Source organism: Enoplosus armatus, chromosome 3, assembly GCF_043641665.1.
Source record: "Enoplosus armatus isolate fEnoArm2 chromosome 3, fEnoArm2.hap1, whole genome shotgun sequence".
NCBI lineage: Eukaryota > Metazoa > Chordata > Actinopteri > Centrarchiformes > Enoplosidae > Enoplosus > Enoplosus armatus.
Genome location: NC_092182.1, coordinates 8,833,682 through 8,861,413, shown reverse-complemented (window position 1 = coordinate 8,861,413; position 27,732 = coordinate 8,833,682). Strand labels below are relative to the sequence as shown.

Below are 27,732 nucleotides of genomic sequence, written 5' to 3'. Positions count from 1 at the left end.
GAAATGTTGCGTTTAAGGTCCATCTCTTTAGAAATATTCAAAAAGCATAGTCCAGTGCAGTTTAAAACAGCTTCTATTACCAATGCTCACAGTCTTTTGTCTCATTTTCTCCCTGTAGTTCACTGTCTTTCACTCCCTGCATCATGCTGCGACCAGTCGCCATCCACTGCCTCTTGTCCACCTTGCTGTGCATGTGGGCGCTGTGCAAAGCCCAGTCAGACTCTAGCCCCCCTGCACAAATCCAACTACGTCTAGCCGGGGAGAAGCGGAAACACTATGAGGGCCGGGTGGAAGTTTTCTACAATGGAGAGTGGGGGACGGTGTGCGATGATGACTTCTCCATCTCCGCTGCCCAAGTGGTGTGCAGAGAGCTTGGCTTCGTGAATGCAGAGTCCTGGTTGCCGTCAGCCAAGTACGGAAGAGGAGAAGGTAAGAAAACTAGCGTGGAGATTATTAGAAGTATCCAAGCATCATCTTAAAATCATTTTATCCAGCTGTCTAAGAAGTGAGGTGAGGGTTATAGGGTGTTAATCTCAGCACACCGCCCACCACACACACATTCAAAGACAGTATATCTTTTCATACAGTTTCACATGTTCCATGGAAATTCTTGAATGAGGTACACGTTTCCGCCTGTCTGACTGCTAATACCCTCAGGCAGTGGTTTCCCCATTAGAGAACTGAGACACGCCAATCAGTTCTGAGCATGAGGCGGGGGGGACTGGAAACGCTGGGTGTGTAAACCAGACACACACACACTGACGTAATCTCATCTCCTCTCACTTTGTATGAATATCCTCCATCACTGTAAAAACACTGAACATGAGGTTTCCAACTCTGTAACTGGGATAGCTGCCGGCTGCTGGTGTTAAATGTCAGTCGGTAGCTGTTAATTAACTCAGTGTCCCTCATTAAAGGCGCATGTTTTCCCACTGGGTCGGTCACATCCAGCCAGCCACTTCAAAAGTGAAGTAATTAACTTAGTTACTCGCTTCCCACTGCACCATAGACATTATAGCAATTCTAAGAATCACATTCATGAAGTAATACTCCCCCATACATATAATGTTGCACACATGGAATATTTTACAAGAAGCAATTAAAAAGCAGTTTGATGTACAGTATACAGACAACTGTTTGCACTGCGTGTTAGCAGTGGCTACTGCATACAAAGATGGGGGCCTTTGGGATTGAGTTAGGGTATGCCCTACCACTGTTTTGTGTACTAAAAGAAACTTGTGCCAGTTTGATGTCATTTTGTAAAGTTGGACTAATTTCAACATAAGATGTGTGCAGATACAGCATTTTGCCATTTATCACAAGAGAATTACCCAACATGTTTTAGGTAATGATGAGGAGGGGATCCTCTTTTCATGTTTAGTTTGTTGGAGAATCACTTTGAAAGGAGGGTATTTGCAGCCTTAGACTAGCTGTGTGCATGTGAGTGAATGGAAACTACTTTTATCTGTGTTTTCTTGTTGTTGGTGGAGACACATGGCTATAAAAATGATCAAGAGCATTTTCCACATCCCATCATGATGATTTACGCAGTGGTGAGAGAAACCACTAAATGTTTTTAATTGAAGACATAACTACATAACAAGTACGAGGACATCCCTTTTTGGATGCAGGGACGTTCAGATCAGATCCTCAGCTGCCTTTACACAGCTATTGTTTGCCATTATAAAAACATATGTGCCATGTGTTAAAAGAATATCAGAAAGGGCTTCAGGCTACATCTCCAAACAGGATCGACTGCAACTACACAGAATCTGTTTTATTTATTTAGATCTTTGTTGGAACACTGTGCTCTGTCCAGTTTGTTATAATTTTGAGTTAAGGTCATGCGGTTGTCTTCGGGTACCAATAAAATCTCAATCAGAAAATTCATGGCTCCCTGCGCACTGCTCTCTGCTCTTTTCACTGGCGTGTGAAATTACATTCGCATAAGGCCTGCGCTTTAACACAGCAATCTGGATTTATCACAACTGGCAATGCTGAATATTTATTTAGACAAAGGTGTCCTGAGACCATGCTGGTTCTCCCTTGGAAACTCCAGGTATTGGAGTATTTCATCACCAGAAGACTTGGCTCTTATTATGAAAATGTTCCAGAGGCAAACATCTCTCTGCCAGGAGGCGGCTACGTGACCGTACAACATGCAGTCACTTTCTTGGTATGATCAGGACGTTCCTCTGCAACATGTTCAGACTGAATGTCAGAATGATGAGCAGTCAGTCGGTGGTTGCCATGGCCACAGTTACGTGGTTTCCCTCACGGGTGATTCAGAACAGCCAGCTGGACGGCAGATGATTTGCTTCAGCCGTGACAGCATTTATTTGGCAGGTTTTGGCTGAAAGAATGCATCAGGTTATATTGGAGACCAAACACATCTCCACGTGAGTAGGTTTACTGTCTCTGTAACTTGACTTCAGTGGAAATGCTGAAATAGATGTCTAAAGGGCGTGACATACGGCTTAAACTTTCCAGGTACGATACTATAAGCACTCTTCCATTTATGTTTTCTCATAAATGAATGCTTTCTTAGGGAAAGTTACTGGGAACTGAAGCTTGTGGCCCCATGTAGCTCAATGGGAAGAGTGTGGCAGCGGTCCAGCAAGTGAAAAGGGTTTGATTCGTGATAGCAAGGGTCAACCACACATTGGGATTTATAATACGTATTGATTCATCTGTTGATTATTTTCCTTAAATAATCGATTCATCATTTGGTCAAAATGTTAAAAGAAATGCGACACATGTCCATAACAATTTCCTATAGTTCTTCAGACTGCTTGTTTTATCCGACCGACAGTCCAAAACCCAAAGATATTCAGTTTATTCAGTCTTTCACAAAAAAGTAAAGCAAAGTCAAACAGAAAAATAAATAAAATCTATCTGCATCACAACATTTATTCATTTGCTTGTATTTGCGCCACTCTCTTTGTTCCAGGCCGTATCTGGCTAGACAACGTGCACTGCAGTGGTGGAGAGAAGAGCCTGGCTCAGTGTCAGTCCAATGGCTTTGGAGTGTCTGACTGCAAACATTCAGAAGATGTCGGCGTGGTGTGCACCCAGAGACGCATTCCAGGCTTCAAGTTCATCCGGAACCAGGCCAACAACGAGGAGGTAGGCTCCCATGGAGCAACACGCGCACACATACAGTAAATATATATGTGCCTATACGCATAGAAAACTCACACAAATGTAAACACCGGGGTGGGATCACTTGATCACATAGTTAATAACACTCAGTTAGCATCGACACATGGTTCGCACACGTAAGTCAAACAGATGTTCAGCACAATAAAAAAAAGGAACAGAGGATAGGCTTAAGATGAAAGAAAAACTTTATCATCGTGCATTGATCCAAGTAGCTGGAAGTGTTTTCTTCAAATCCTTCCAACTTTCCAGACGGAGCCAGACAGATCGGTGAATTGAATGTAATGTCTATCTGTCTGTAGACAGAACAGGAGCAATATTTTGCTGCATTAAAACACAGTCTTTAGATTGTTATGATTTACCATTGTAAAATTATGAAACACGTTTGATTCACTGAATTACTTTCACACCTCTGCTCCAAACCTGCTTACAGACCGGGATTGGGAAATGTAATTTAAAAATGTCTTGTTAATATTAACCAACATTTTAATTAAGTGTCAGGTCAGATGTATCGACCATACCACATGACTTCTTTTACTCTCTGTACTGGGTTAATATATTAGCAAGCTAATGTTAGTTTTGTCAGTTAAGCTAGCTGGCTAGCTATACAACAGTTACACCAAGACGTTTGTGGGCCTAAATGTTTTGTAACAATTCATCTCTATGTACAAACTAGTATGTGTGCGATCCGTTTTGATTTAGTGATGCATACATTTCCACATAGTACGAACTTGTGAACAGCTGGCGCAACCGGCTGCAGTATTTTGCACTCTGTATGATTAAATGGATAAAACGAGTAATGAAAATAATGGCCTAATGGGCACTAAAGTATGTCTGGACAGAATGAGACAGCAGTTCTTCCTCGTAGGTAGTCAGGTCTGCCGTGACATGAAGCCAGTGAAATAATCCACAAGTTAGCGTATAATGTCGAGCTGTCCCCTCCGCCATTTGCACTGATGACTTTGCCAGGCTCCAATTAGTCTGTCCCTGCCCACACCAGACCCCCTCTCTGCAGCCTGGGAGTTTTTGGAGATGACTCAGAGAGGGGGAAGACCATCCTGTCTGGCTGCAGAGAACGCCTTTGTACCGGATGGAAAGTCAGTGTGGGCTTGTGGACGTGACGGGAGAAAGGGAGGGAGAGAAGAGAATAGAAAGACACTGCTGTGGAGGGTTTCACTATTAAAACCAGAGATGAAGCAACATTTCTTTAGCAGCTTAGAAGACAGTCGAGAGTTAACGCTTATGACTGTATTCATACTAGAGTGTTTTGTTTGTTCATACTAGAAGTCGGGGGGGGGGGGGGTTTGGCTGTGTTACCAGACTCCCTACAACAGCCAGAACAGTGACTGTGTTTTTTACTGGATTCAGTTAAGGAAACATGCCTGAGGAGAGCATCTGAAATCCCTGTGTATCTTTCTCATGCCTAGTTGAGTCATGGGAATGGAGGAATAGACGACAGGAGAAATTGAAATATTTAATAATGGACCACTGAACCCTAATGTTCTTATTTTTAAAGGTCGTGTATGTATGCAGCACCCCCTTGTTCCCTATTTGTCTTGTGTATTTAGGGTCCCTGGGGTGTTGCTGCAGTTCAGTCCCCACCCTGTAAATATTTCCTTGGTCTGGCCGCAGCCTTTGAAGTCGCAGGGGAGAGGAATGGGGAAAAGGTGTAGCTACACCTCTTAAACCACGCTCGAGCTGACGTCAGCAATGGGCAGCGCTGTTCCTTCAATCTGTTTATTCACGGCATGAATTGACATTCTGTGCTCAATCTGGAAAGTTAACACCCTAACAGAGCGTGCACTACAGTCCAAGTAGAGGTCAATGCTAAAAAGAATGGAGCAACTGGTATGTTTGCTTCTATGTGAGTGCTTTCCAACTTTCAAGATGATAAATCTTTCTACAACAGAGTACAGCTTACAAGTGCATTGTCTCGACTTTAGGCTCTTAACTTGTAATATCAGTGTCAGTGATGTGTCTGCTCATGTTGATATGATTTAAGTGAAGATTCTGAATTCGAGTTACATCATTTGGACGAGCAGCAATTTCTTCTAGTAAGTGTTTTTCAGTGCTGTATTTCAGGGTAAATCTACAGGTCAAAAAGTAGCTTCAAACAACAGCTATTTTGTTTTTGTCAGGGATACATCATGGGACTACTTTGCAGTATATGGGAATATGTTAAGACCAGAGCAGCTCACCCTGGCAAGTTCAGCTTTGACCACAAATAACAGTCTACCGAAGATCAGTCTGTCATTAATGATAACAGCAGTTTCCACTGGCACGAGTTGCAGTCGAAGACACGCTACCCTATAAGCAAACTAATATTAAGGCATTAACATTTACAAAATCTGAAGTCAGTATCAAGTTTTGCTGAAAACCAAAAGTGTCTTTCTCAGACAGGCCAAGCTCTTATGAGAGCAGCCATTTAACATCTTACCTCCCCAACGTCTGCTTTGATTAAGTAATGTCAGTCTGTAATGCTGTCCTGATCTGTCCTCTGAAGACAAAAAAAGCCATTACAACCATAATCTTCTAGTAATGCAACACTCCTAACACAACAACAGAACATACATTCCGTGTGTCATTGTCATGAATAATATTTTAACATGCAGCATCTAATGTGCCTGTGCCTGGAATCAGTTTAATTGAACACAACGCACAATGTCTTATTTCTTTATTTGTCTGTCTAACCAGACGTAGCATGAGTTTAGCAGAGGGAGGAGATTATGGCTGAGGAGGTCTTTCAGTCAGTAGGGGGGATTACATTTGTCAGCACAACCAAACACTAAGATGGCCGGAAACTTTGTTTATCATCTGTTAGTGGGGACTTTTAAACCAACTCTACCATATTTGGTTGTTGTACGTGTCATCAGTGTCCACAGGATCATTGCTATAAATACATGTACTTGCAATACATGTAGATGCCTGAAATTTCAGTCTGTATATGCATAGGTAAGCTTATTTGTACCTTTCTGATTGTTCACAAACCAATAAGCAATTTCCAGCTAAATAAATCCTACTGCTCGCAGAACCTCGCACATCATTATAGACACAGATTTCAAGTCTAGATGAGTTCATCTTCAAGTATTCTTCCTGAAGGTATGAGAAAAAAACAGAGCACCAAAAGCAGCTGCAGTTGCCCAACGCACCACTTAGTGTGTTCACGCCAACCAAACACCAGTCAACACAAAGGCTTCAGAAACTAGTTGTATTCACAGAATTCAGCGGTTACGTAAGCGCAGCATATGTAAACAGGGCAAAGGTTGCACTTCTTTATCAGGCACGATGGTGTCCGCTTACAAGAATTTCACTTCCTCACACTCGCAGCTATACAACAAAAGGAAACCCGAGCCAAAGTTGGATTTGCCTCCAACATGATGTATGCAAGAGGCTTGTGAGGAGGAGAGGGATCGAGGGGAGAAAAGGTTGATGCGTGTCAGGAGGCTGAAGCCGGTTTCTCTCAGCAGACAGATCAACCACATGTTCAACAGCTGGATCCCACTGTGGCCTTAGCTCTCCTTTGGGCTGCAGAGTGCCCAAAGTCTAGACTTTTATTATTCATACCTGCACTTTAATGATTTACCATTCGCACATTGTGCTGATTCAGTAAATGTGAATTATTTTATGTGCAGTGCACATATGCATCAAGACAAGTATTTCAGATATTACACAATTTAAGCTATTCAAATGGAAGATAAAGGTTCCCATGAGTCACTTAACTGTGTACGTGCGTCTAGTCTACCTATAGTAATGATTCTTTTCCTTTTCATTGCCATGATGAGAGCAGTACACTCACTGATAGTTATTCCAGATGCAAAGCACACAGCTACTCACACACACACACACACACACACGCACACACACACACACACACACACACACACACACACACACTTCCTCAGTCAAGTCAGTCAGGCAAACTGGGGGCCAGTGAGGCAGAAAGTGGGGTGGGGCAGATGTGAAAGTCATTTCAAAGAGCGTTGCTGTTCTCCTGCTTTTCATCTAAACTGTGGCATGATTATCATTCATACTTGCCATGTTTTGTAAGGAGGGGCGGGGGCAGGTGGGCGGGGGGGTCTGGGGGCACGTGTAGATAAACGTGCGGCGGGGCTGGAAGGCTGAATAAAGCGGAAGAAATGCACAGTAGTGGAAGCATTAGTCAGACACTGGCTAGACCACAGTCTCATGTTCACACATCTACTCACTGAGGGGGACCCAGTCAGAAAAACAAGTCTGTTCTCCAGTTGGAAATAGTTCAGTGATGGTCAAAGCTCACTTCAGAGGCTAGTAATGAATAGAGCTAAATGAAGAATGTTTCCTTTTTTCCACCACGTACGAACAAGACCAAGAATATGTGACTTTATTTCAGGAATATTGCAATAAACATTTATTTTGATAAATAGGTAATGGTTACTATTTAAGGTAGGGCTTATTTTCTTATTTAATATTTCCAACACAGCCAGTCACAGACTGAATGAATCACTACAGTACTATGGTCAGGGAGTGACAGTAAGATGAGGTAACCTTATAGAAATGTCCAGTTGAGAATTAACCTCGGTTTAACCTGCAGAACGGAAAGCCTGCACTCATTACATGTTCCAAGGAATAGTTCGACATTTTTAGAAATGTGCTTTTTTGGGTTTCCGAGAGTTAGATGCTAAGCTAAGCTAAATGGCTGCTGGCGGTTGCTTCATTTTTACCATACAGACATGAAGTTGGTATCAATCTTCTCGTCTAACTCTCGGTAAGAAAACAAAAAAGTGTATTTAGCAAAATGTTGTACTATTTCTTTCTTTAGTCAAATAATGTGGAAAAAAATATCATTCTTCTTCTTTATGCTGTGAAATAATTTTCCTGCGTTTTTCTACAAAGAGTGCTAAAAAAGTGACCAATGTGTAAATCTGGGTTTTGGCCAAACAGGATTATGCTGAGTTTATGTCTGGTGGTCTGGTTTTTGGGGGGGCGTGCCTGGACGGATCCCAGCTGTGGGTATCTGTCCTGTTCTCTTTGGTCTCACACGATCAGACGGCCAGTTTCCTCTGTCTGCGCCAAATGCAACACTGGTCAGACCCATCTCAGTGCCCCATTTCAAACTCACCTCGGACCCCCTGTCCCGTCTGGTATTTTTGTCTTCATACCTGGCTTCACTTTGATTACTCACATTTTCCATTTTATTCCATGTTCTGTATCAGATGTACTTCAGTTTAGCCATTTACGAGTATGGATTTCACTTTTGTCTTCTTTGTTTCTTTTTGTTGTTGCATGTTTTTAATTAACTCCATGTTTTTTATACCATAATGAATAATCTCTGCATCATTCTCATCTTGCGTTTATATTGAAGCAAAGTAGGTTTTAAATTGAGAACACCAGATCCCTGATCATGATCACGTCTCCTCACCTTCCCATCCTGCCAGGCACAGACGGAAAAAAACACTGGCCAGCAGGAATCTCTTCATGAAAGAGTGGTTTTTACCCGCTTTAACCACTGTGGTCAGCGGGAGGACCGGGGTCACTGTAGAAACAGTCTGACTTAGTCGTGGCTCCTCCTGCATTGCAGTCTTTAGTGTTTAGATACCCTGAAGCCTTGAACATTCCCTCAGGCTGACGCCATCTCAGGAAACCACCCTGTGGGCAAACGTTTAGTATTTCTGGGAGACGTGCCTGGATGTTGGTTTTTTTGCAGAGTTTAAGAAACGAGCTGTTGTGAAATTACTGAGATCAGCATTTGCATACCACAGAGCAGCTCAGAGTTTTAGCTCTTTTTGGCTCCCACAGTGCAGCCTCACGCCCAGCCAGGAACAAACTGCAGAACTCGGAGGGAAATGATTTGAACAATGGCAGAGGTATTAGGTAGCTGTTTTCCCATAAAGCCCTGGAGGTCAAAGGTTACCATTCCTTCGTGGTTTAGGAGTCTTCAGGCCACATGATGCTAACTGGGGTTGGTGACCCCCGGTCTTCATAGTAGACCGTGGACCACCCTCAGACACTCAACCCAACCTGAACTCTGTCACCACAGCTTCTTTCTTTAGCCTGTCTTTAAAATCTTCATGGATAACGTTTTTCTTTTTTAACTTCTCCTATGAGTGCTTTCTGTTTTCTGATCGTCCAAGAAATCCAAGATGCTAGGGGAGAAGTCTTTGAAGAGACATTTGGCCTAGATTTCTTCCACACTTCCCCGCAGGGAAAAGACTAGTGTTTCTTCCTTTGTGCCTTACTGGTTCATTCGAGCTTCCCAGCTCACTGTTATAATAGCATTGATATATTTCACGCCATATGTGCATATCAAGTAACTTTTCATAAAGTGCTGTCATGTTTGATGTATGTTGTCCGCCATCTCCATACGGGCCCTTACATCTCAGCTCTAAACTCTGAAGACGCAACAAAGATGGAGGAAAAATTCCAGACATTCATCCAACCTCCTAAGGCCTCTCGGCAACACTTAACAAGTTTAAACAAAGATTTCATCTTCAGATTTTTCAACTTGACTTGTATTTTCAAGCATATGTGCAAACTGTGCAGTTGCTAATGGGCCACAGTGGGATTTCTTTTTTTTCCAAAACGTTCACTATACGATCTTCCTTTATGACTCATAGGCTGTATTGTATTTACAATATATCAAGTGGAACAGTACATGTGAAGTCCAAAGTACAAATAAAACCAACTACATCCTCGAAATAACATTTTTGTCTTGTTCGCTTCCCTAATTATATAACCATGTTTATAAAGCAGTGACTCTATGTTGGTATATTTATGGAAACTTCAAGGTAGAATTCAATGAATGTTGAATGTGATGTAGCACTGCAGGTTCATGGAAACATGATTTACAGGGAATTTAAAAAATGACTCCATTGAAGCGCAACATTATTGCGAGGGCACACAAAGTATTTGTAACCATGGGCTTTTAAGGGGCTCCTTTGTTTGATTTGACATGGTTAGCATGAAAAAAGACACTATTGAGACACTTCTGATAAGGGGTCGAACTCGGTTTATGAGGAACAGTTCCAAACTGTTTTCATGTTACAACCTACCAATAGCTTGATATTTTCTGCCACCAATATCTTTCAGTTTTTCCACTTTTTTAAGTCAGCTTTTCCCTTTTCGCCCTGATTTTGTTTGTCATTGTGGAAAAGATTTCACAAACATCATTCAGAACACCATTAGTCACCACAAGTTGAGATAACACAGACTAATGAAACTCTGTTAGCATCTCTTGGAGGCAGGTAGATATCCTATTTGATGGTAAGAGTTGCCCAATTTCACTTTGCTAATTTACAAACACAACTAAGAGTCTACAGCCATGTTAGCGCCTCTGTTGGGCTGTATGTAGGCACAGCAGCGCTTTGAGCTAAATGCTAATGTCATCATGCTAACATGCTCACTGTGACAATGCTAACTGGCTGATGCTAAGCAGGTAAAACATTTACCATGTTCACCATCTTAGTTTAGCATGTTAGCATGCTAACATTGTCAAGGGATCACCAAAGTTAATACGATTCATCCTGCAGGGGACATGAATGTGTGTACCAAACGTCATGGCTATCCATCCAATAGTTGTTAAGAGATTTAACTTAAAACCAAAAATGTCAACCTCATAAAGTTTAAAAGAAATGCATGAAGCTTTATTATTATGTAGCTGTGGTCAGGTCTTTGGCTGGTGGTTGACTGATGCTGGTGTCTGATGTTATGAATGGCAATAAAATTTACTCTAAAAGAGTGGAATATTCTGTTGAATAAAACTCTTACAGTCTATGGTCGGCAAAATCGTCTCCTATACTTTCAGAGGTCAAACTTTCTGTACATTATCTGTAATATGGAATCCGGTGATGAAACATTTCCTCCGTTGTGTCTCTCAGGGTGTGACGGTGCAGGTGGAGGATGTGAGGATCAGGGCCACTTACTCTCACAGAAAAAGGATTCCTATCACTGACGGCTTTTTGGAGGTGAAAGACGGAGGCAAGTGGAGACAGATCTGTAACGAGGAGTGGACGGAGAGGAACAGCAGGGTCATCTGTGGCATGTACGGCTTCCCCGGGGAGAAACGCTTGAATACCCGACCCTACAAGTGAGTGATCAGCAGCAGGTTTTAGCGCCAGCAGCTCCATATATAATGAATTTTGAATTTTACTCAAAACACATTTGAGGTACACCACACATTCCTGTATGACACAAACTCAATTTTATGTTGAAAATATTACATTTCCTGGAAGGTACCATAGTCTTTGTCCATTCGAGGAATGTTACACCCTAGCAAACTGATGTGTTAAGGAAACGTTACGTAACCATGTTTGTTTACACTGGTCATCACTCCTCCCCTCATCCATTTAGCACACTGAGATTAAACAGACTTGAGCCTGCAGATTCTTGACAAGAAGCCAAACACTGCCAGAGGAAGTTTTAGAGGATGAAGGATGGACCTTGCTGGGAAACGACAATACACTGTGAAACAGTGGCTCTTTTGGCTGCATCTAATTGTTTCCTTCTGAGCATGAGTGTTACCATGCTGCCCTTCTTAAATATCATGGTCAATATGTAGCCTAACACAAAGCCGGCTATTTCCAAGAACACTTTGTGTCTTATAATTTTAATCTGCTAACATGGGAAGTGAAGTTCAAAACAACCAGATGCTTACTGCACATGAGACAATAACCACATGAGCAAATCTGGTAACTGCATGAAATAGAACATGTTTCTCTTGATCTTATTGAGCCCAGCCTATATATATATGGTATAAATCCAATATGGCCACCTGTCCTCCAAGAAGAACATGTCTTGGTTGGTTTGGTCTTCAGTGAAGTTTACACACATGAGTTTATGTTTTCATATGTTAGCCTAGTGTATTCATTATGCACAGCCAGTCAGTGTTGGTCTCTATAATCATCTAAAAGCCCCCCAGAACCACAGTCCAACCACAGTCAAATCAAGACCAGAGACTTCACAAATACATTTATTTACAAATACTGTGAGTCAGCGGGATGATCATGTGTAATGTGTTCAGGTCTGCATCTGGATCTTCACATTAGCGTTTCTGGCTTTGTGCAGCAATGTCAAAGATATGCTAAGATTAAGGCAAAGAAGGTGACTTTGATTTAAAATGACATGATCTCATCTGATTTGATGCAAATCTTACAAAGAAAGAACACTTTCTTTTTGTTGTTTATCACTTAAGATCACAAAGCTTGTTTTAAAGCGTGTGATGCTGCTGTGGTCTCACATGAGTTGACGGGGGTCAAAGATCATATTTAATCTATCTTTTATCTGGAGCAACAAAGGACAGTTCTATTCACCAAATGTGCTGACAACAGTTCAACAAAATTAAAAAGTCTCAATCAAATTTGGCATCTCTTCAAATTTCACGGACCACAAATTGTCCTTGTGTTCAAGCCGACTTCAAGCTACATTCTGTTTACAGCATCTGGATGAGCTGTAAGAACTGAAAGGCTATAAATGTAGCTCATGCTGGTTTCATTACATGGTCTGCTTCTTCCAAGGCCCGGACCTGCTTCAGAGTCCACTGTTGTTGGGCTCCTCAATGACCCTTAGTTGATGATTTCCATTCAAGTATGGGGGTCATGAGAATGTTAACGTGTTCTCACAACAATACCCCCATTGTGCTTCACAGCTTAGGATGGGCATTGTTGAATTCCTCACACTAAATAACTAAAATTCCCACTTCCCATAAAACAGCTCCATAATATTTTAGTAAAGGGTGAGAAAGAATAGTAAAATATTTGATGTGCTCTTCTACATGAGAGAAGCGAGACTGTGGGGTGATGTACATGGATGCTGTTTTAAAATAGTACTGCCAACCATTTTCCAACCAAACCTTTGTTGTGTAGAAGGTGTTTTTCGTACCTGCAATTCTAGTATGTTATGAAATTTTTTTTCTTTTTTTTTTAGAAACTCACTTGATATAGAAAGTCTTTCACATCCATAAGTCACCATTATTAGGTAACAACATTTTTAACAGACTGTTTTGAATTTGCTGTTGTGTGCTGTCTCGTGGAAATCTCTTGACATCTGAAAGTGTGTGCAGCCCAGCGGGTGATGATTAAGTTTTCGATGTCAGAGCCCCTCACCAGCACTTGAACACACCACTTTTCACAGCAATCTATGCAACAGCGTTACCATGTGACAATGACATAACATGAAATAACAAAAAAAAAAGACTACATGTTGAAAGTGATGCATTACCCTTCTGAACCAAGTTTCAAATCTACAGGTTTTGGCATGAACTGACACCCATGGGTGCCTGGAAGGGTTGGAAAAATGTTCACATTCCTCATTCATTAGCCTAAAAAACTATGACATGCTTTCTGTCTTATTTCCCTCTCAGATTGCTGGCCAAGCGTCGTAAGAAGAACTACTGGGGTTTCTCCGTCAACTGCACGGGCAACGAGGCCGACCTGTCCGATTGTAAGCTGGGCCGAGAGATAGAGCTGAAGGGCAACCGCACCTGTGAGCAGGGCATGCCTGTAGTGGTCAGCTGTGTGCCTGGACGTGCCTTTGCTCCCAGCGTCAGTGCCGGCTTCAGAAAGGCCTACAGGGTGGAGGTAGGTTAGATTGTGCACGCTTGGCTGCACAGTGGATCAGTGGTTAGCTCTGTCGCTTCACAGCATGAAAGTCCTGGGTTTCCATGTGGAGTCTGCATGTTATTTCAGTGTTTTAGGGGACAAAAGGGATCTTCAATTGATGTGATGAGACAGAAAGGAAAACTGGGCTTTAACTGCAATGCATGCTATAGACTGTATTTACAAATGCAAAATATATGCCCACGTGAGTTGAGCAGGTCATACAAGAAGAGGGCGGTTGAGGTCAATAATTGCATTGGATTTTGTTAGACTGAGCAGAATCAGATGCGTGGAAAGACTGAGTGCTTCTAACAAGGAAGAAAACAGTAATGTATTCTGTTAAGAGTAATCCCATCTGGAGGACGGAGTCTTCTCTCCTGGGAGAACAACTATAAACAGAAAAATATCAACACACTCTCCAACACTTCAGCAAGTCATTTAATGGTACCATATGGCAAATATGTGATTGAAATTGGACACACTGCAGATGTTTGTGTTTCTTCTGAATCAGACTCATTTAATTTATATTATACATTTTACATTATATGATAAGAAGCACAAACAATTTTCAGTGGAAATACATTGTTCAATGAGCATGTGAGACACTATTCTACATGCGTCCAGCACTGGATTACAACATTTCCTGTTTATTAAGGCCCTGTAGTTAAGCATCTGGAAACATTTGAATGGATGAACACTAAACATCTGTCATGCATCAATCAAATTATCAGTATTCCTGATTGGTGTTTTATTTGTTATGTTATTACCAAGGTGACATGTATTTTAAGTATTTAAGTCTGCAACAATGGTAATCCAATATATCATAAGTAAATTATTTTTGTACTTTCTTTATATCTCTAATGCAGTTATGAGCTAAATGTGCAGCATAGTGAGCCTGCTGCCTGATTGTTTGAGCAAATCATTGTTCAAGATATGACTAATTAAGAATATTGAACATATTTTATATGAAGACTATCTAGTCACTTGTTGCTGCATATTGCAGTTATGTCTAAACTGAAGTAAATAAATCAAGAGAATTTAAGATGCTTTCAATTGTAGATTTTAGCATTGATAATATACAAGACTGTTCTCTAACATTTTCACAAATGTTTCCATAGCAACCCTTGGTGCGTTTAAGAGGTGGAGCTATGATTGGCGAGGGGCGAGTGGAGGTGTTGAGGAACGGGGAGTGGGGGACAGTATGTGATGACAACTGGAACATTCGAGCTGCCACCGTGGTGTGTCGAGAGCTGGGGTTCGGTAGCGCCAAAGAGGCCTTGACTGGCGCCCGACTTGGACAAGGTATGATCTACAGATTAGTCTAACGTAGCACTACTACACCGATATGGAGTCTTAAGTGTGCTGAAATGAAGTGATAATAAATAAAATAACAAAAGGCTGATGGGCCGACCAAAATCAACAAAAGAAGGGAATCCACCCGGACCAACCCACAATGGGCAGTAGGATCTGCGTTCTTCCCTCTAACCTAATCCAATGCATTATCTAAAACTAACAGAAATAAAGCAGCGAAAGCAGGACTACCGGACCCATCAGAAACAACAAAAACAGAAATCAGGTCAGTTACAAACACAAACTGCTGCTGTGGTCGAAAGGTGGAAAAGAGAGTGAGTTGAGGTGCCTGCCCCTTCTTTATTAGTTTTCCCTCAATCAGACCAGACCAGATACACCTGAGGGGAAAACACAAGGCATCAGTCATATGCTCATCATAACCAGCAGGGTTAGCAGCAAAAAATATGTGTGGTATATGTTTGAAATAATTCAGAAAATGTCTCCATTACATTCAGTGCATATCTTGGTCACAATTCTTTAATATCCACATTTAAAGGATGCTTATCAAAAATGTTTCATGTTATGGGTTTATTAAAAAAATCCAGCATTGTCACAGTCACAACTCTTTCACATTTAAATAACTATCACTCAACAAACGTCCAAGCTCAACTTCAACGGCAGAACTCATTCCCAGCTGTGAAAATGAAAGGTGTGAACTGAAACCAGAGACCTCCACCTCCACCTTATCTTTGGCCTCTGTATCACCATCTGTTTTTGTCTCACTTCAATCAGTCTAGACCCTGAGTCAGCATATAAAGGCATTAGGGAATGTATGGAGTAGCACATTAATGTTTATACCTTGACCCAGGACCTGATTCTGCGAAATGCAATATACCACAGCATTATAAGAATCATATGTGCGCTGGAACAGCTGTCCTCTCCTCACAACACACAAGAGTGCACAAAATGTTCTGGCGGAGAAAAACAGCCTTTATGGGTTTCAGCGGAGGAATTCTTTGTTGGAGGGTGCCCAAGGTTATTCCAGGGATTTCTTTATGAGCTGACCACTGGATCCGAAAAATGGTGCCACACACAGACTGTAGAGGTGAAATAGCTGATTGTGTTTGTTTTCAGAAGTTATTGAAGTGGACTAAACAAGAATGTCAATGAAACTGAAATAGCACTTGTATGTGATTCCCGGATTTGTATGGGAGACTAGTTTTTAGGCATGTATTTCTATAAATGTAATTTGTATATATTTTATGTCATGCAAATGTATTTCATCTATGTTATGATCATCTGTCAGACCTGGGAAATTGACAGTGTGATTGCAGCAGCATTGTGTTCTTCCTGTTGTGAATTTATTTTTTTCCACTGGCTGCCAGTCCGTCTTAGTCTCTGGCTGTAATTTCAGAGCTCACATCTCCAGAGACATTCCTGCTCAGTCACATGGGAAGAAACACCAGCATGGAGAGAGTACTCACACATGTTATTGTGGAAACTCCACTACCCTGAGATTACTTTTTTTAACTTGGAAAAAAAAGATGCAGAGAGAGAATTTGTATTTTTTTTTACAGGCCACGAGTGTCTCATTTTCATTTGACAAAGCTGGCTTCTTGTTTCCTTGAACAGGAAATCTTCCATCTGTCTTCAGATGGACATGTTGTTCTAACAAAGCACACAAGCAGGCGAGCTGTTTTACTCAGGAATAGTGGGCAGGCTCATGTTTCTTAACATCACTGTGTAACCAAAAAATCTGATTTTTTTTTCCAGCAATGGAAATAGATGACTGTTCTTACAAAATTGTTTTCTATTATGTCCAAGTTTTAGTCACAGTAAGTTTCTTGTGTTTGTTTCCCTGTAGGAATGGGGCCGGTCCACATGAACGAGGTGGATTGCTCTGGGTTCGAAAAGTCACTGACTGAGTGCCACTTCAACCGGGACGCTCTGGGCTGCAGCCATGAGGAAGACGCGGCTGTCAGGTGTAATGTTCCTGCTATGGGCTTCAACAGTAGAGTGAGTTCCTCTTTCTATAGTATAAAAAAATAAAGATTTGTGTAGAACTGGATGACACATATGCCTATCTCTGTCCTTAGCTTCGGTTAAATGGCGGCCGTAATCCCTACGAGGGCCGTGTGGAGGTCCTGGCAGAGAGGAACGGCTCCCTGGTGTGGGGCACAGTGTGCAGTGACAGCTGGGGGACCATGGAGGCCATGGTGGTGTGCAGACAACTTGGCTTGGGCTTTGCTAGCCACGCTTTCCAGGTAAGGTCCCTGGAGGAAATGTGGCTCTCCACATCTTCCTCCAACAAATCATTTTTAAGATGAGCATAAAGGAGATGGTTTGGGGAGTAGTTTGGGCTCTGGCATAACACATGCACTCCAAACTGGACTTCCTCATTTATGCTGTCATTCCAGTTTATACCTAAGGGTAATTCACTCACACCTTCAAATGAAACTTTTGAACTGTGGAATACACTGGCCCCTGCAGAAACAGAGCTTTCCACAAACAACAGCAGGACTGTTGTTTACTTGCTATAGTTATTAGATTGTTCGAGATGGACTTGAGTTTGAGTGCAGGAGATGAAATGTAAGTTACATCTATGTGTAATATGGGACAAGATGAAGGCACTCTGGCAGCTCTACCCATTTTAATGCCTCTGTGTGTGTGTGTGTGTGTGTGTGCGTGTCAGTGGATGCCATTAACTCTCACTCTAACAAGCTCGAGCTTTATTGATCCCAGAGGGCAAAATAAGGATGCCGCTGTCTTAGAAACATCAAAAACACACAGTCAGCACAGAAAGCGGGTCAGGGATTGTAGACCTATGAAACAGATGAGCTTTTAACTCCTCAGCGGGAGTGACGGGGGAAAGCCTTCATTTGCTGTTTGAAGTTTAGTGGAGCTTTCTACCACTAAAGCCTGTGGCATGACTTGGCAGCGTCACAGTCCTGTCCTGCTTACGTTTAGCTCTTTAAAGGAGACCCCAGTGCTTCCTTTATGTCATGAGGTGAGAGGCTGGTAAAGTTAAAGACCCCCCCCCCCCGCGTTCTTTATATATTTCTATTTTAAGCCTGAAGCCGGTGTGGTATTTGAGGTTTAATATGATATAGGCCTGGAAAATATGTGTGAATCATGGGGATGTGCTGTGATAACAGTAGGAGGTTTTATGAGGGGAACTTGGACAGCATCTGTTGGAAGCTGTTTATCTCAAAGTGTTTGGGACAATTATGGGCAACATACTTCTAATGGAGCAACACGTAAACATGTCCTCGTGAGTTTGAGGTCACTGCCTGAGTGTTCGCCCTTTAGTCAAGTTCAACATTGTGCTTGTCTCAACCAGTGAGAAACAAAGTGCCTACTTATGATTACAAGTAGCTATTTCACTTCATAAAAAAAGACTATCCTGTGCCAAAGTCAAATAATCAGGTCAGGGTATCATAATAACATGTGCCTTTGTCACCACACAACGTAAGTTGCCATTACATAAGAGTTCTCATGTCAACGGCAGGTTTAGGAGAAAGAAGGTCTGCTCTTTGTTATCACAGCAGAGCAGGAACTCAGCCCCTCTAGGACTCTTTCCTGTCTGACTCTTAAATACTTCTGCAGGCAGACCCCATCACCAGATGGAACAAATGACACAGAGCTCAAAGTATACTTCTGTAAGTCTGTTCACCTCAACCCACCAGCAAAGTACTCCCACATCCATATCCCTCGGAAAGTATGAGGGTTTTTTCTTTTTTACAGGTCGTGTCCCTGTGGTCTGTAAAATGCTGTAATAAGGCTGAGTCAGGCCTGTGAGGACAACAGAGCACCCCTTGCTGTGTGTGTGATCTGTGGAAGATTTGCCTTGTGGGACATCTGGGATAATATGTCTGCAAATTAAGTACAGGAGGGAAATTAAGATAATGTTTCAGTTTAAAACGTTCCCACACAAATTTCCACAACAGTTTGAGCAACATGATCTTCATGTGTTTGATTCCAGCTAACTCAGGCATAAATGGATGAAGCTATGTCACAAAGCTGCAGACTTGAGACTCAGAATTAAGAATTAGCAATAAAGGCTAATCTAATCTAAATCAGATTTAAAGGAATAGTTTGACATTTCTGAAAGTACAGTTATTCACTTTCTGGCGGAGAGTCAGATGAGAGGACTGATAGCACTCTCATGTCTGTATGCCAAATATGAAGCTGCAGCCAGCAGCTGGTTAGCTTAGCTTAGCACAAAGACTGGAAACAGCTAGAAGGTAACAAAGTCTCTCTCATGTATCATGGTACTACATGGGAGGCACAAACTGGGGCCAGGGTTACATTTCAGTTTTTGTAACAAACACCTGGGTGTTATCTGTTTTTTCTGTGCTTCTCCTTTATCAGGAAACATGGTACTGGGAAGGTGATTCCTCAGCTGATGCGGTCGTGATGAGTGGAGTGAGATGTTCAGGAACCGAGCTCACGCTGGATCAGTGTCTACATCACGGGAAACACGCTCACTGCCCCAAAGGAGGTGGACGCTTCGCTGCTGGGGTCTCTTGTACTCAGAGTAAGAAACTGAAGAATACAAATACTGTATACATTCAGAATCTTACAGTTTTTCATGCAAAACATTTTGATATGTCACAGTAGGAAAAGTTGCGTTAATGATGGCTGAATTCCATTAAGCTGCTTCAGTTTCAGGGTCCTGGTATTGTTCATACTGGATCACTGTCACAGCTTAGTGGGACACTTAAATAGAATAGAGTGATTGTTAATGTTATTAGCAAAACTGGGGAATTTTGAGTTTTTGTTGATACATGCCGTTCCCAACCACCACCTCCCTTATTGCTTTCTCCCTCCCAGCGGCCCCAGACCTGGTCCTCAATGCCCAGGTTGTGGAGCAGACCACGTACCTGGAGGACAGACCCATGTACGCTCTGCAGTGTGCCCACGAGGAGCACTGTCTGTCCAGCACTGCTGAGAAAGCAGATTCCAGCTCCTACCGCCGCCTTCTCCGCTTCTCCTCCCAGATCCACAACAACGGCCAGTCAGACTTCAGGCCGCGGGCGGCACACCACTCCTGGATTTGGCACGAGTGTCACAGGTGAGACCTCAACCAGACCTACAGTTTGTGGTTTGCTGCTGCTTTTATCATAGTGACTGTACTCTTAAGTGATTACACAGGGGCAAATGTTTTGAATGCCAATGCTAAATATGCTTAGTTGAGTTGCTAAATATAGGTATATACAGTATATAGGATATTTCAACATTGTGTTTTTCCTCGTCCAATCCAGACATTACCACAGTATGGAGGTTTTCACCCACTATGACTTGCTGAGTCTAAACGGTACTAAAGTGGCAGAGGGACACAAAGCCAGCTTCTGTCTGGAGGACACTCATTGTGATGAGGGTAAATACAGCTTTCTTCCTTCCCTTTTCATTTGTATTACATATTGTGGCTTTGTGGAGACTTATGCTCCTGACTTCTGGTTTAATACCATTTCCTTTCTTCAGAGAATACAGAAAAAACATAAAATCTATAATATCAAACTATGCATGATGATAAGAAGAAACTGTGTTGTTGAATGTTTGATTTGATAAAAATATAATAAGTGTGTATATACTTGAATAAAGCTAGGTCTGAGAGGCTTAATACCAAAGCTTAAAGGGCTCTGAATGCTGACAGGTATCCAGAAGAGGTATGAGTGTGCAAACTTCGGGGCACAGGGCATCACAGTTGGCTGCTGGGATACCTACAGGCACGACATTGACTGTCAGTGGATTGACATCACAGACGTGAAGCCCGGTGACTACATCTTCCAGGTAAAACATTTGGCCTGCTGGTCTAGCCATAGCAGATATAGAACATGTGCTTCTGGAAAGACTGTCTCATCTCCAGCCAGCTAGTCTTAGACCAAACAGATACCAAGACTTTCCACGTCTCTGCATCTGCTCGTGTTTGGCATTCAGCCTAACTAAACTCCCATTCAGACTTAAACAAGCAAGCAAGGGTTGTTGAAGGACACAGAAGCCTCTGATGGACACTTTGGCTGCTGCAGACACTAAAGCTCTGACATCCTCCCCTAGAAAATCATCTTTCTTAATCAGTTGCAGCAATTAAACCCTTAACTTATTCTTTGTGAGACAGTCCCTCTGTTAGTCTACTGCCAGTCACTGAATCTGTATTATTTGGTCCTTAGTAGCACTTAAGAATGTATTACGAATGTATAAGGGGACTTTGCTTTCAGACGCTTAACATTGTTTTTTCCCTCTCCCAGGTTATGATAAACCCTAACTATGAGGTTGCAGAATCAGATTACACCAACAACATTATGAAGTGCCGTTCCCGGTACGATGGACAGCGGATATGGACATACAACTGTCATATAGGTGAGACCATTACCTTACGAGGATCACAAGCTCCTCTACATTAGTGTTAAAATTATATTAACTAAAATGGTAAAGCAACAAGTTCAGTTGAAAATGAGGCTGCATTAAAGCAGATTTGTATTTTTCATGAAAGGAAAATTCACCATAAAATGATTTAATATTTTGTTTTGCACAGCTTAGTCATGGGGGTTTGAACTTTTTTGCAATGAAATATTCAATATAATTTTTTGTTTCCGACCTCTAAACTTGGATTACAGTTATTATTCAACAGATGTAGATGCAAACATCCTCATATTTATGGTTAGAGTCAGGACTTTAACATTGTTAAGATAATTAACTTCTTTAAACACAATGAATCAAATTAAAAACCATGTATAGTTTTCATATTTTAATGGGACTGTGAAACATTTAATGCTACAATCACGTCATTTTTTCCCTTTCACATCAGGCACAACAGATTATTTCAGGGAAATGACATAAAAGTAACAAGTACAGAGGGCTTAACATCATCTGGGGTGAGAAAGCATTTGAACACTTTGCCTCTACGGCAACAATTCTTAGGTAGTTTTGTTATTTAGAGGAAATAAATATTAAAAACTGAACATCTTGTAACTTGTTTACAAAAAATAAGACAAGCTTTTAAAATGAACTAAAACATCAGAACAACTGAATCTCTCAATTGAAATGCTGGCATTTAGTGTTATCTGTTGAAAAGATTACACTCTACATGACATTTGTTAGTTGGAGTTGTGAACTCCACATAAAAATCTTCCTGTGACTACAGCGCACAATGTAATAGATTTCTTTAACCAAATCCTGAGAATGAATCTGTGGAGGACAATCTGTTGACATTAAAAGGAATTACTACTTACGCAGAATAATGCAACAAATCTTGCATCACCTGAGCAAGGAGGAAAGAAACTCCCTGCCTGGAAATTAAACACCCTTGAAACGCACTTTAGTTTCAAGGCAACATGCAATCAAATCAAAACAAGCTAAGAGCTTCTCAAGTTTCTTCCTTTTTTGTTCGAAATCACCGTTTGCATCAAACTCGTTAATACTCACAACAATAATAAATAATAATAATAAAAAGAACAATGTTTAGCAAGAGACCAGCAACTTTGAGGCTGGTGGTGATTCACTGTCTTGCTCAAGGACACTTCAGCAGGTTGGACCTTGCTGATGTGCGGCAGTCAACTCTTGCCAGTCTCCTCGCTTCACCATGCAAACCCGCTGTACTGATCAGTGAAGCAGACAAACAGTGCTGTACGGTAGTCGTGCTCTTAAGGATCAGCTAGCCGCTGGTGGCCACAGTGGAGCCACTACAGAGGGCCAGTGAATGGAGGCAGACCTCTGCTGGACCTGTCTGTAGAAAACAGAAAGACTGTTAGATGATGTTTTAAAGATTTATCACATCACAACATGGTTCAAAATAAACCTATTCCAAAAAAAAGTTAGTGGACTTTTTTTAGACAAACGATTGCCTGATTTGGAGAACACTCCACTTCACTCTCAATAAATCGCAAATGAAATGTTTTTCTCGTTCTGACGTTACTGGTCACCTCATCACATGGGGGGTAGTCCTTGTTAGAACAGCTTGTCGGGATGGTGCTATTTTATCAGATCAAAAAGAGTTTAGATTTGTTTGACCAGGAGCTTTAGCATTTGATTTGTATCACGTGACATAGCATTGCTCTTGTCTTCATCGTCCCCTCCCTGTCTGATTTCACAGGTGGCTCACTGAGTTCGGAAACAGAGGAAACATTCCCTGGATTGCTGACCAACGAGCTTTCACACAGGTAGACCAAAGATGGACGACGCAGACTGACAGACATTAGGGAAGCGTATATTAATATTTGACAACCACTAGAGGGGGCTGTACTGATTTGCTTCCTTGGAGCAGTGCTGGATTGTTGTTGGGCTGAGGGCTCTACTGGTACAATGGACATTGACTCAATGGGAAGACGAACTGCTTGCTTACTCAATCTGTTAACCACATTCAGCCATGTGTGTTCTTATCTCTTAATGTCTTAGTGCCTTTGTTGTCAGTGAAATGAAGGTTTTGACCTGGTGCTTCTTGGGAGAGGTGACATGGAGGGTTGCAGCCAAATAACTTATTAAATTAAATGTGCCGACAGTTGCCATCTAAGCCAAAGTTTCAAGAGTTTGGGAAAAGCCTCAAACCAGAAATTGCTTGGAATGGATGAAAATAGTCTACTGCTAAATCTGGTGCTACAACTGAATCTTGCACTGTATGGTTTCCCCCAAAACAGCTGAATTGAAAGGGGGGTGTTTAAATCACATTTGCTTCCACAGTATTGGATTGTTAGAGGCTTTAACTATAAACTGAAAACACATACAGTACATTATTATAATTACTGTAGAGCAGCATGCCAAAATCTATGGAAACAACACAACTGACAAGACAAATAACTCTTTTTATAAAGATTGTATTAAAAACTGTAATATAGGCTACTAAAAATTGGATTTATTTTTACGTTGTCTGTCAGTCAGGGCCCTGTGTTGAATACAACAGATTCATCTATGACAACAGTCACTTGGATTTGTTTCCTAGTAAAGATTTAAAAATAGTAGGAATGTGCTTTTTTCTTCCAGGATTTCATGTTCCACATACTTGAGCTCACTTTTGAAAATGTTTTATTTATTGATTTTGTTTTTCTTAGTTGCTACAGTAGACACACATTTCCATCTTTACGATCTGTGCATCCCCTCAGCTTCTTTCTCAATGTCTGAGTTTTGTTACGTTATTACCGTCAGGGACTATGATATAATATGGATGTACTGTAAAAGCCACAAATGTATGTGAAAATGCCGCTTCATTGTTTTGTAAATTTTGTCTTTTTTTTTGTGTAGCAAATTCAAGGATCCTTCATTTTAAAAGGGTGCTTGTCATTTGCTGCCTGACTGTTTTTATTTTCGTATGCATGGATGAATGTGGAAAAGTATTACATTTTTGAAATTAAAAAAATGGTCAAAGCATATCCCCGTTTATATGATGCATTAAACTATTCCAAGTTTAGTGTTCTGATCACTAGCAGCCAACTCACTATGGTAGTTATAGTTGGACAAAGACATGACAACAGTGTTACTCAAGTACATGCAAAGAGAACCCTTGCATGTGATTACCTAGCAAAAGACAGCATGGCCAATTTTTCCTTGCCCGCAACAAGAAAATCATAGTCACGGTGGAACACAGGCTGACTTTCAGGTCACAAAAAAAGGAATTCATTTCAAACAACTCCTCAGCCAAGTCCACAGTGCTTACTGTGTGGACTTAAAATGCCTAAAACTTTCTTTTGTCACTTGTGTCAGTCTGTTCACCTGCATCTGCCAACAGTGTTGGCAATTCCTTTCAATATCGCTGCACTCTGGCTCGTCCCTGCAGCCCCAGGGCTCTGGTCACCATCCGCTGGGCAACAGCACAGTCTGTCCTGGGACGCTCCTTCACTGGCTGGATAAACTCTGGAACACGGCACAGAAACAACCATCGGATCCACATCACCCAGTGCTAAAACAAAAAACAACCAAATTCCCAGACTGAATACTATATACCACAGACAGGCTCCCAAAATATCAAAAATGTACGGTATTATCTCCTAATCCACCACAGGGCACAAATAAGCTAAGAGAATCACCTACCTGCTGATCTAATGGCCTTGGCTTTGGCTTTTTTACTCCCTTCAGCTAGCGCTCTTGCCTTCAGCAGTGGATGGCAGATGGAGAGGGCATGGAGTGCTGCGTATGACATTGCTATACGTTAGTACATTTTGAGTCATTCATCTTTTAGCCTCAATCCCAGCACCATGATCGTTGTGCAGCGAGGACTCTTACCTGCTGACTCGCTGGAGAAAACCCCCAGGGCGTGTGTGTTGTCTACCCACTTGATCTTCATTCCACCATCACTGAGACAGACAGGAAAGCATTTTATGAATTTCCTTCAAGTCTCACATTTGAACTGTTTTGTGTAGAGTAAGTATAGAAAATATGTAAAAAGACACTCATTTAAAATGTAAAAAGTGAATAAACTAAACACTGTGGACTCCTTTGCTAAAACAGAAAAGCTATGGAGACAAACTGACAGATGTGTAGAGAGGTTTAGAATCTAAACTATCTGCTCTCACCTGTACTCTGTGAAAGCATCCAGGAGTTCATCTGTTTTGAATATAGATGGGAAGTCATAGATCTCGATCACGTGGCGAAACTCCTCCGGGTTGATAGTGACACACACATTCATATATATAGAGTCATTGTGAGGGTGATCAATGGAAACAGTGACTGCCTCTTTCAGATGGGCCTTGATCTGATAGGACAAACAAAAAACAACTGGTTACAATTCATCGTGCTAATGTGGCCTCGACATGAAAGAGGTTAAGGTAATATGAATGTTAATCCAAACAAAAACTAAGTACCAAGCAATGATAAGATATGGTAATTATATCAATATGTGTATGTCAGTAAGATGTATAAGTTAAGTATTGGTGGAAGAAAAAAAATAGAAAAACCAAGAGTAGGCTTACCTCTTCAGTTACCTCTTCAGTCACATCACTACATGGCACACTAGCAAGGTCTTCCTTGTCCTTCTCTTCCTCCTCCAGAGTTGTTTCAGCAAAGCAGGGGACAGTCTGGTCCCAGACTAGGGGCTCAGTGTCCTGCAGCGTCAGAACCTCAAGACAAAGCACTGAACTGTCAGCAACATGGTTCAGGATACCGTCCGCTACACTGGGGAGTGATTCCTGTCTGGATGTGGATGAGGACTTTGTGTTTTCTGTAGTTTCAGGACAGGAACAAGAGTCAGATGAACTGCTGATGCAGCTGCAGCTACTTGAGGCGGGACTGGGCAACTCTTGGTCTCCTAAGGGTCCTTGCGAGTTTTGTAGGGACAGTCTCTCCCGAGCAGCTCGCGGCATATAAAGGGGTTTGTCCGGCCTCTTAGGTCCTCGGCTTCGCGGTGGGAGCGAAGATTTGGGCTTGGCACTGTCCTCTATCTCCTCCTTACTTCTACTTCTTAGAAGCTCCTCACACAAGCCATTGTTGCTCTCAAAGTCACTGTCTTCCTCTACCTCACCCCTACAGAAAAATACAAATGTCTTCACATTGGAACACCCATTTCATGTATTTTACAAAAATGTAAACAAAATATTTAAATAAAAGCGCGAGAATCAGGGATTTAGGAAAACAACAGACACAATAAAAAACAGCAATGTAAAAGTGCACATACTAAGCAATACAGCCAAGATGGTTAGATTAGTTACTTTCAGGCTACGTTCAGTACCTGAGTTCAATATGACAGACCACCACCCTCCGGCACCAGCTCTCCCCTACAGAGAAGGTGGTGAACTCAGGCTGGTCCTCTACGGTCTTGTGGATCAGGTATCGCAGTCGGCTGGGTAGAGGGGGGAACAGCAGCACACTGGACAGGGACACAGACGGCATGACAACAGAGAAAAAAAGTAAGGCCATATTTTCTTTTGACAGTATAAAAGCAGAACAGTTTATCTAATGTGATGACATGTTCAAGTTATAAAGCCCTTTGTAATTCATTTCATTATATAGTATATATATATACTGGAAGACAGTCTACCCAGGTTTAGTGTTTATCAAGAGTTGGACAGCACTAGACTCTGGTCTGATAAAAGGTTTTACATCTGAGAAGAGGTGTGAGTTACTGAGGCAACTTTAGTAGGATACATTTGTTAATAAAAATGGTGTGTAGTTCTGTTCTTGTTGCTGGTGAGGACCTAGCCTACCTTTTCGTACTTTACATAGTGATGAATGCTGAATACAATACTTGCACAATGGTTTTCCTGTCCTCAAGAGAAAAACATGCTTTATTCCGATATAAGAAATCTATTTTTATCTTCACGAGGTTCAAAAGGTAGGACTGTCTAACTGAGATTGTACGTCTTTAGAAGATGACAGGAAGATGCACTATGGAAATATGGGTTCTTCACAATAAAACACATTTTGTCTGACCAGCAAATAACTGTACCTTACCTGTTGTGGTTGCTCTTCTGTTGGTATGTTTGCAGCTCCTCCTTGACATGATGCACGAATTGACTTTCTTGCTTTGGGAGATAACGGTTATCGTGAAATGCCATCGAAACAAGGAAACGCCAGGGTGGACAGAGAGGGACGGGTCCTGTGGACAGTGTGGTGAAGTTTACGTATTACTCACCTGACGTTAGCTACAAAGGTAGAATCAATCAATCAGTCATTGGCCAAATGCAAATTCACCGTAACCAGTAACGTTAACGTTAGCGTAAGTTACAATACCTTGGTTAGTTAAAGTTAGCCAAGTAGAGCCGACAGCTAGTAAGCTTGTTATGATGTGTTT

At 41.7% G+C, this 27,732-nt stretch overlaps 2 protein-coding genes across 2 annotated transcripts; one reads left to right on the top strand and one right to left on the bottom strand.

The window, feature by feature from the left end:
* The first annotated feature begins 143 nt into the window (after positions 1-143).
* Positions 144-23,221, top strand: loxl2a (lysyl oxidase-like 2a). Its single transcript, XM_070902065.1, has 13 exons — positions 144-429; positions 2,951-3,126; positions 11,013-11,221; positions 13,493-13,709; positions 14,846-15,029; positions 16,882-17,033; positions 17,114-17,281; positions 19,389-19,554; positions 19,851-20,091; positions 20,282-20,397; positions 20,674-20,810; positions 21,266-21,377; positions 23,110-23,221. The coding sequence occupies exons 1-13, from the start codon at positions 144-146 to the stop codon at positions 23,178-23,180; spliced, it is 2,235 nt and encodes a 744-aa protein (XP_070758166.1). The 3' UTR covers positions 23,181-23,221.
* r3hcc1 (R3H domain and coiled-coil containing 1) lies at positions 22,591-27,496 on the bottom strand. The gene is made up of 8 exons (XM_070902066.1): positions 27,393-27,496; positions 26,671-26,808; positions 25,928-26,465; positions 25,520-25,698; positions 25,230-25,300; positions 25,038-25,133; positions 24,720-24,860; positions 22,591-22,743 (listed from the first exon to the last, which is right to left on the bottom strand). Exons 1-7 carry the CDS (start codon positions 27,494-27,496, stop codon positions 24,751-24,753), a joined length of 1,236 nt encoding a protein of 411 aa, XP_070758167.1. The 3' UTR covers positions 22,591-22,743; positions 24,720-24,750.
* Positions 27,497-27,732: the final 236 nt, after the last annotated feature.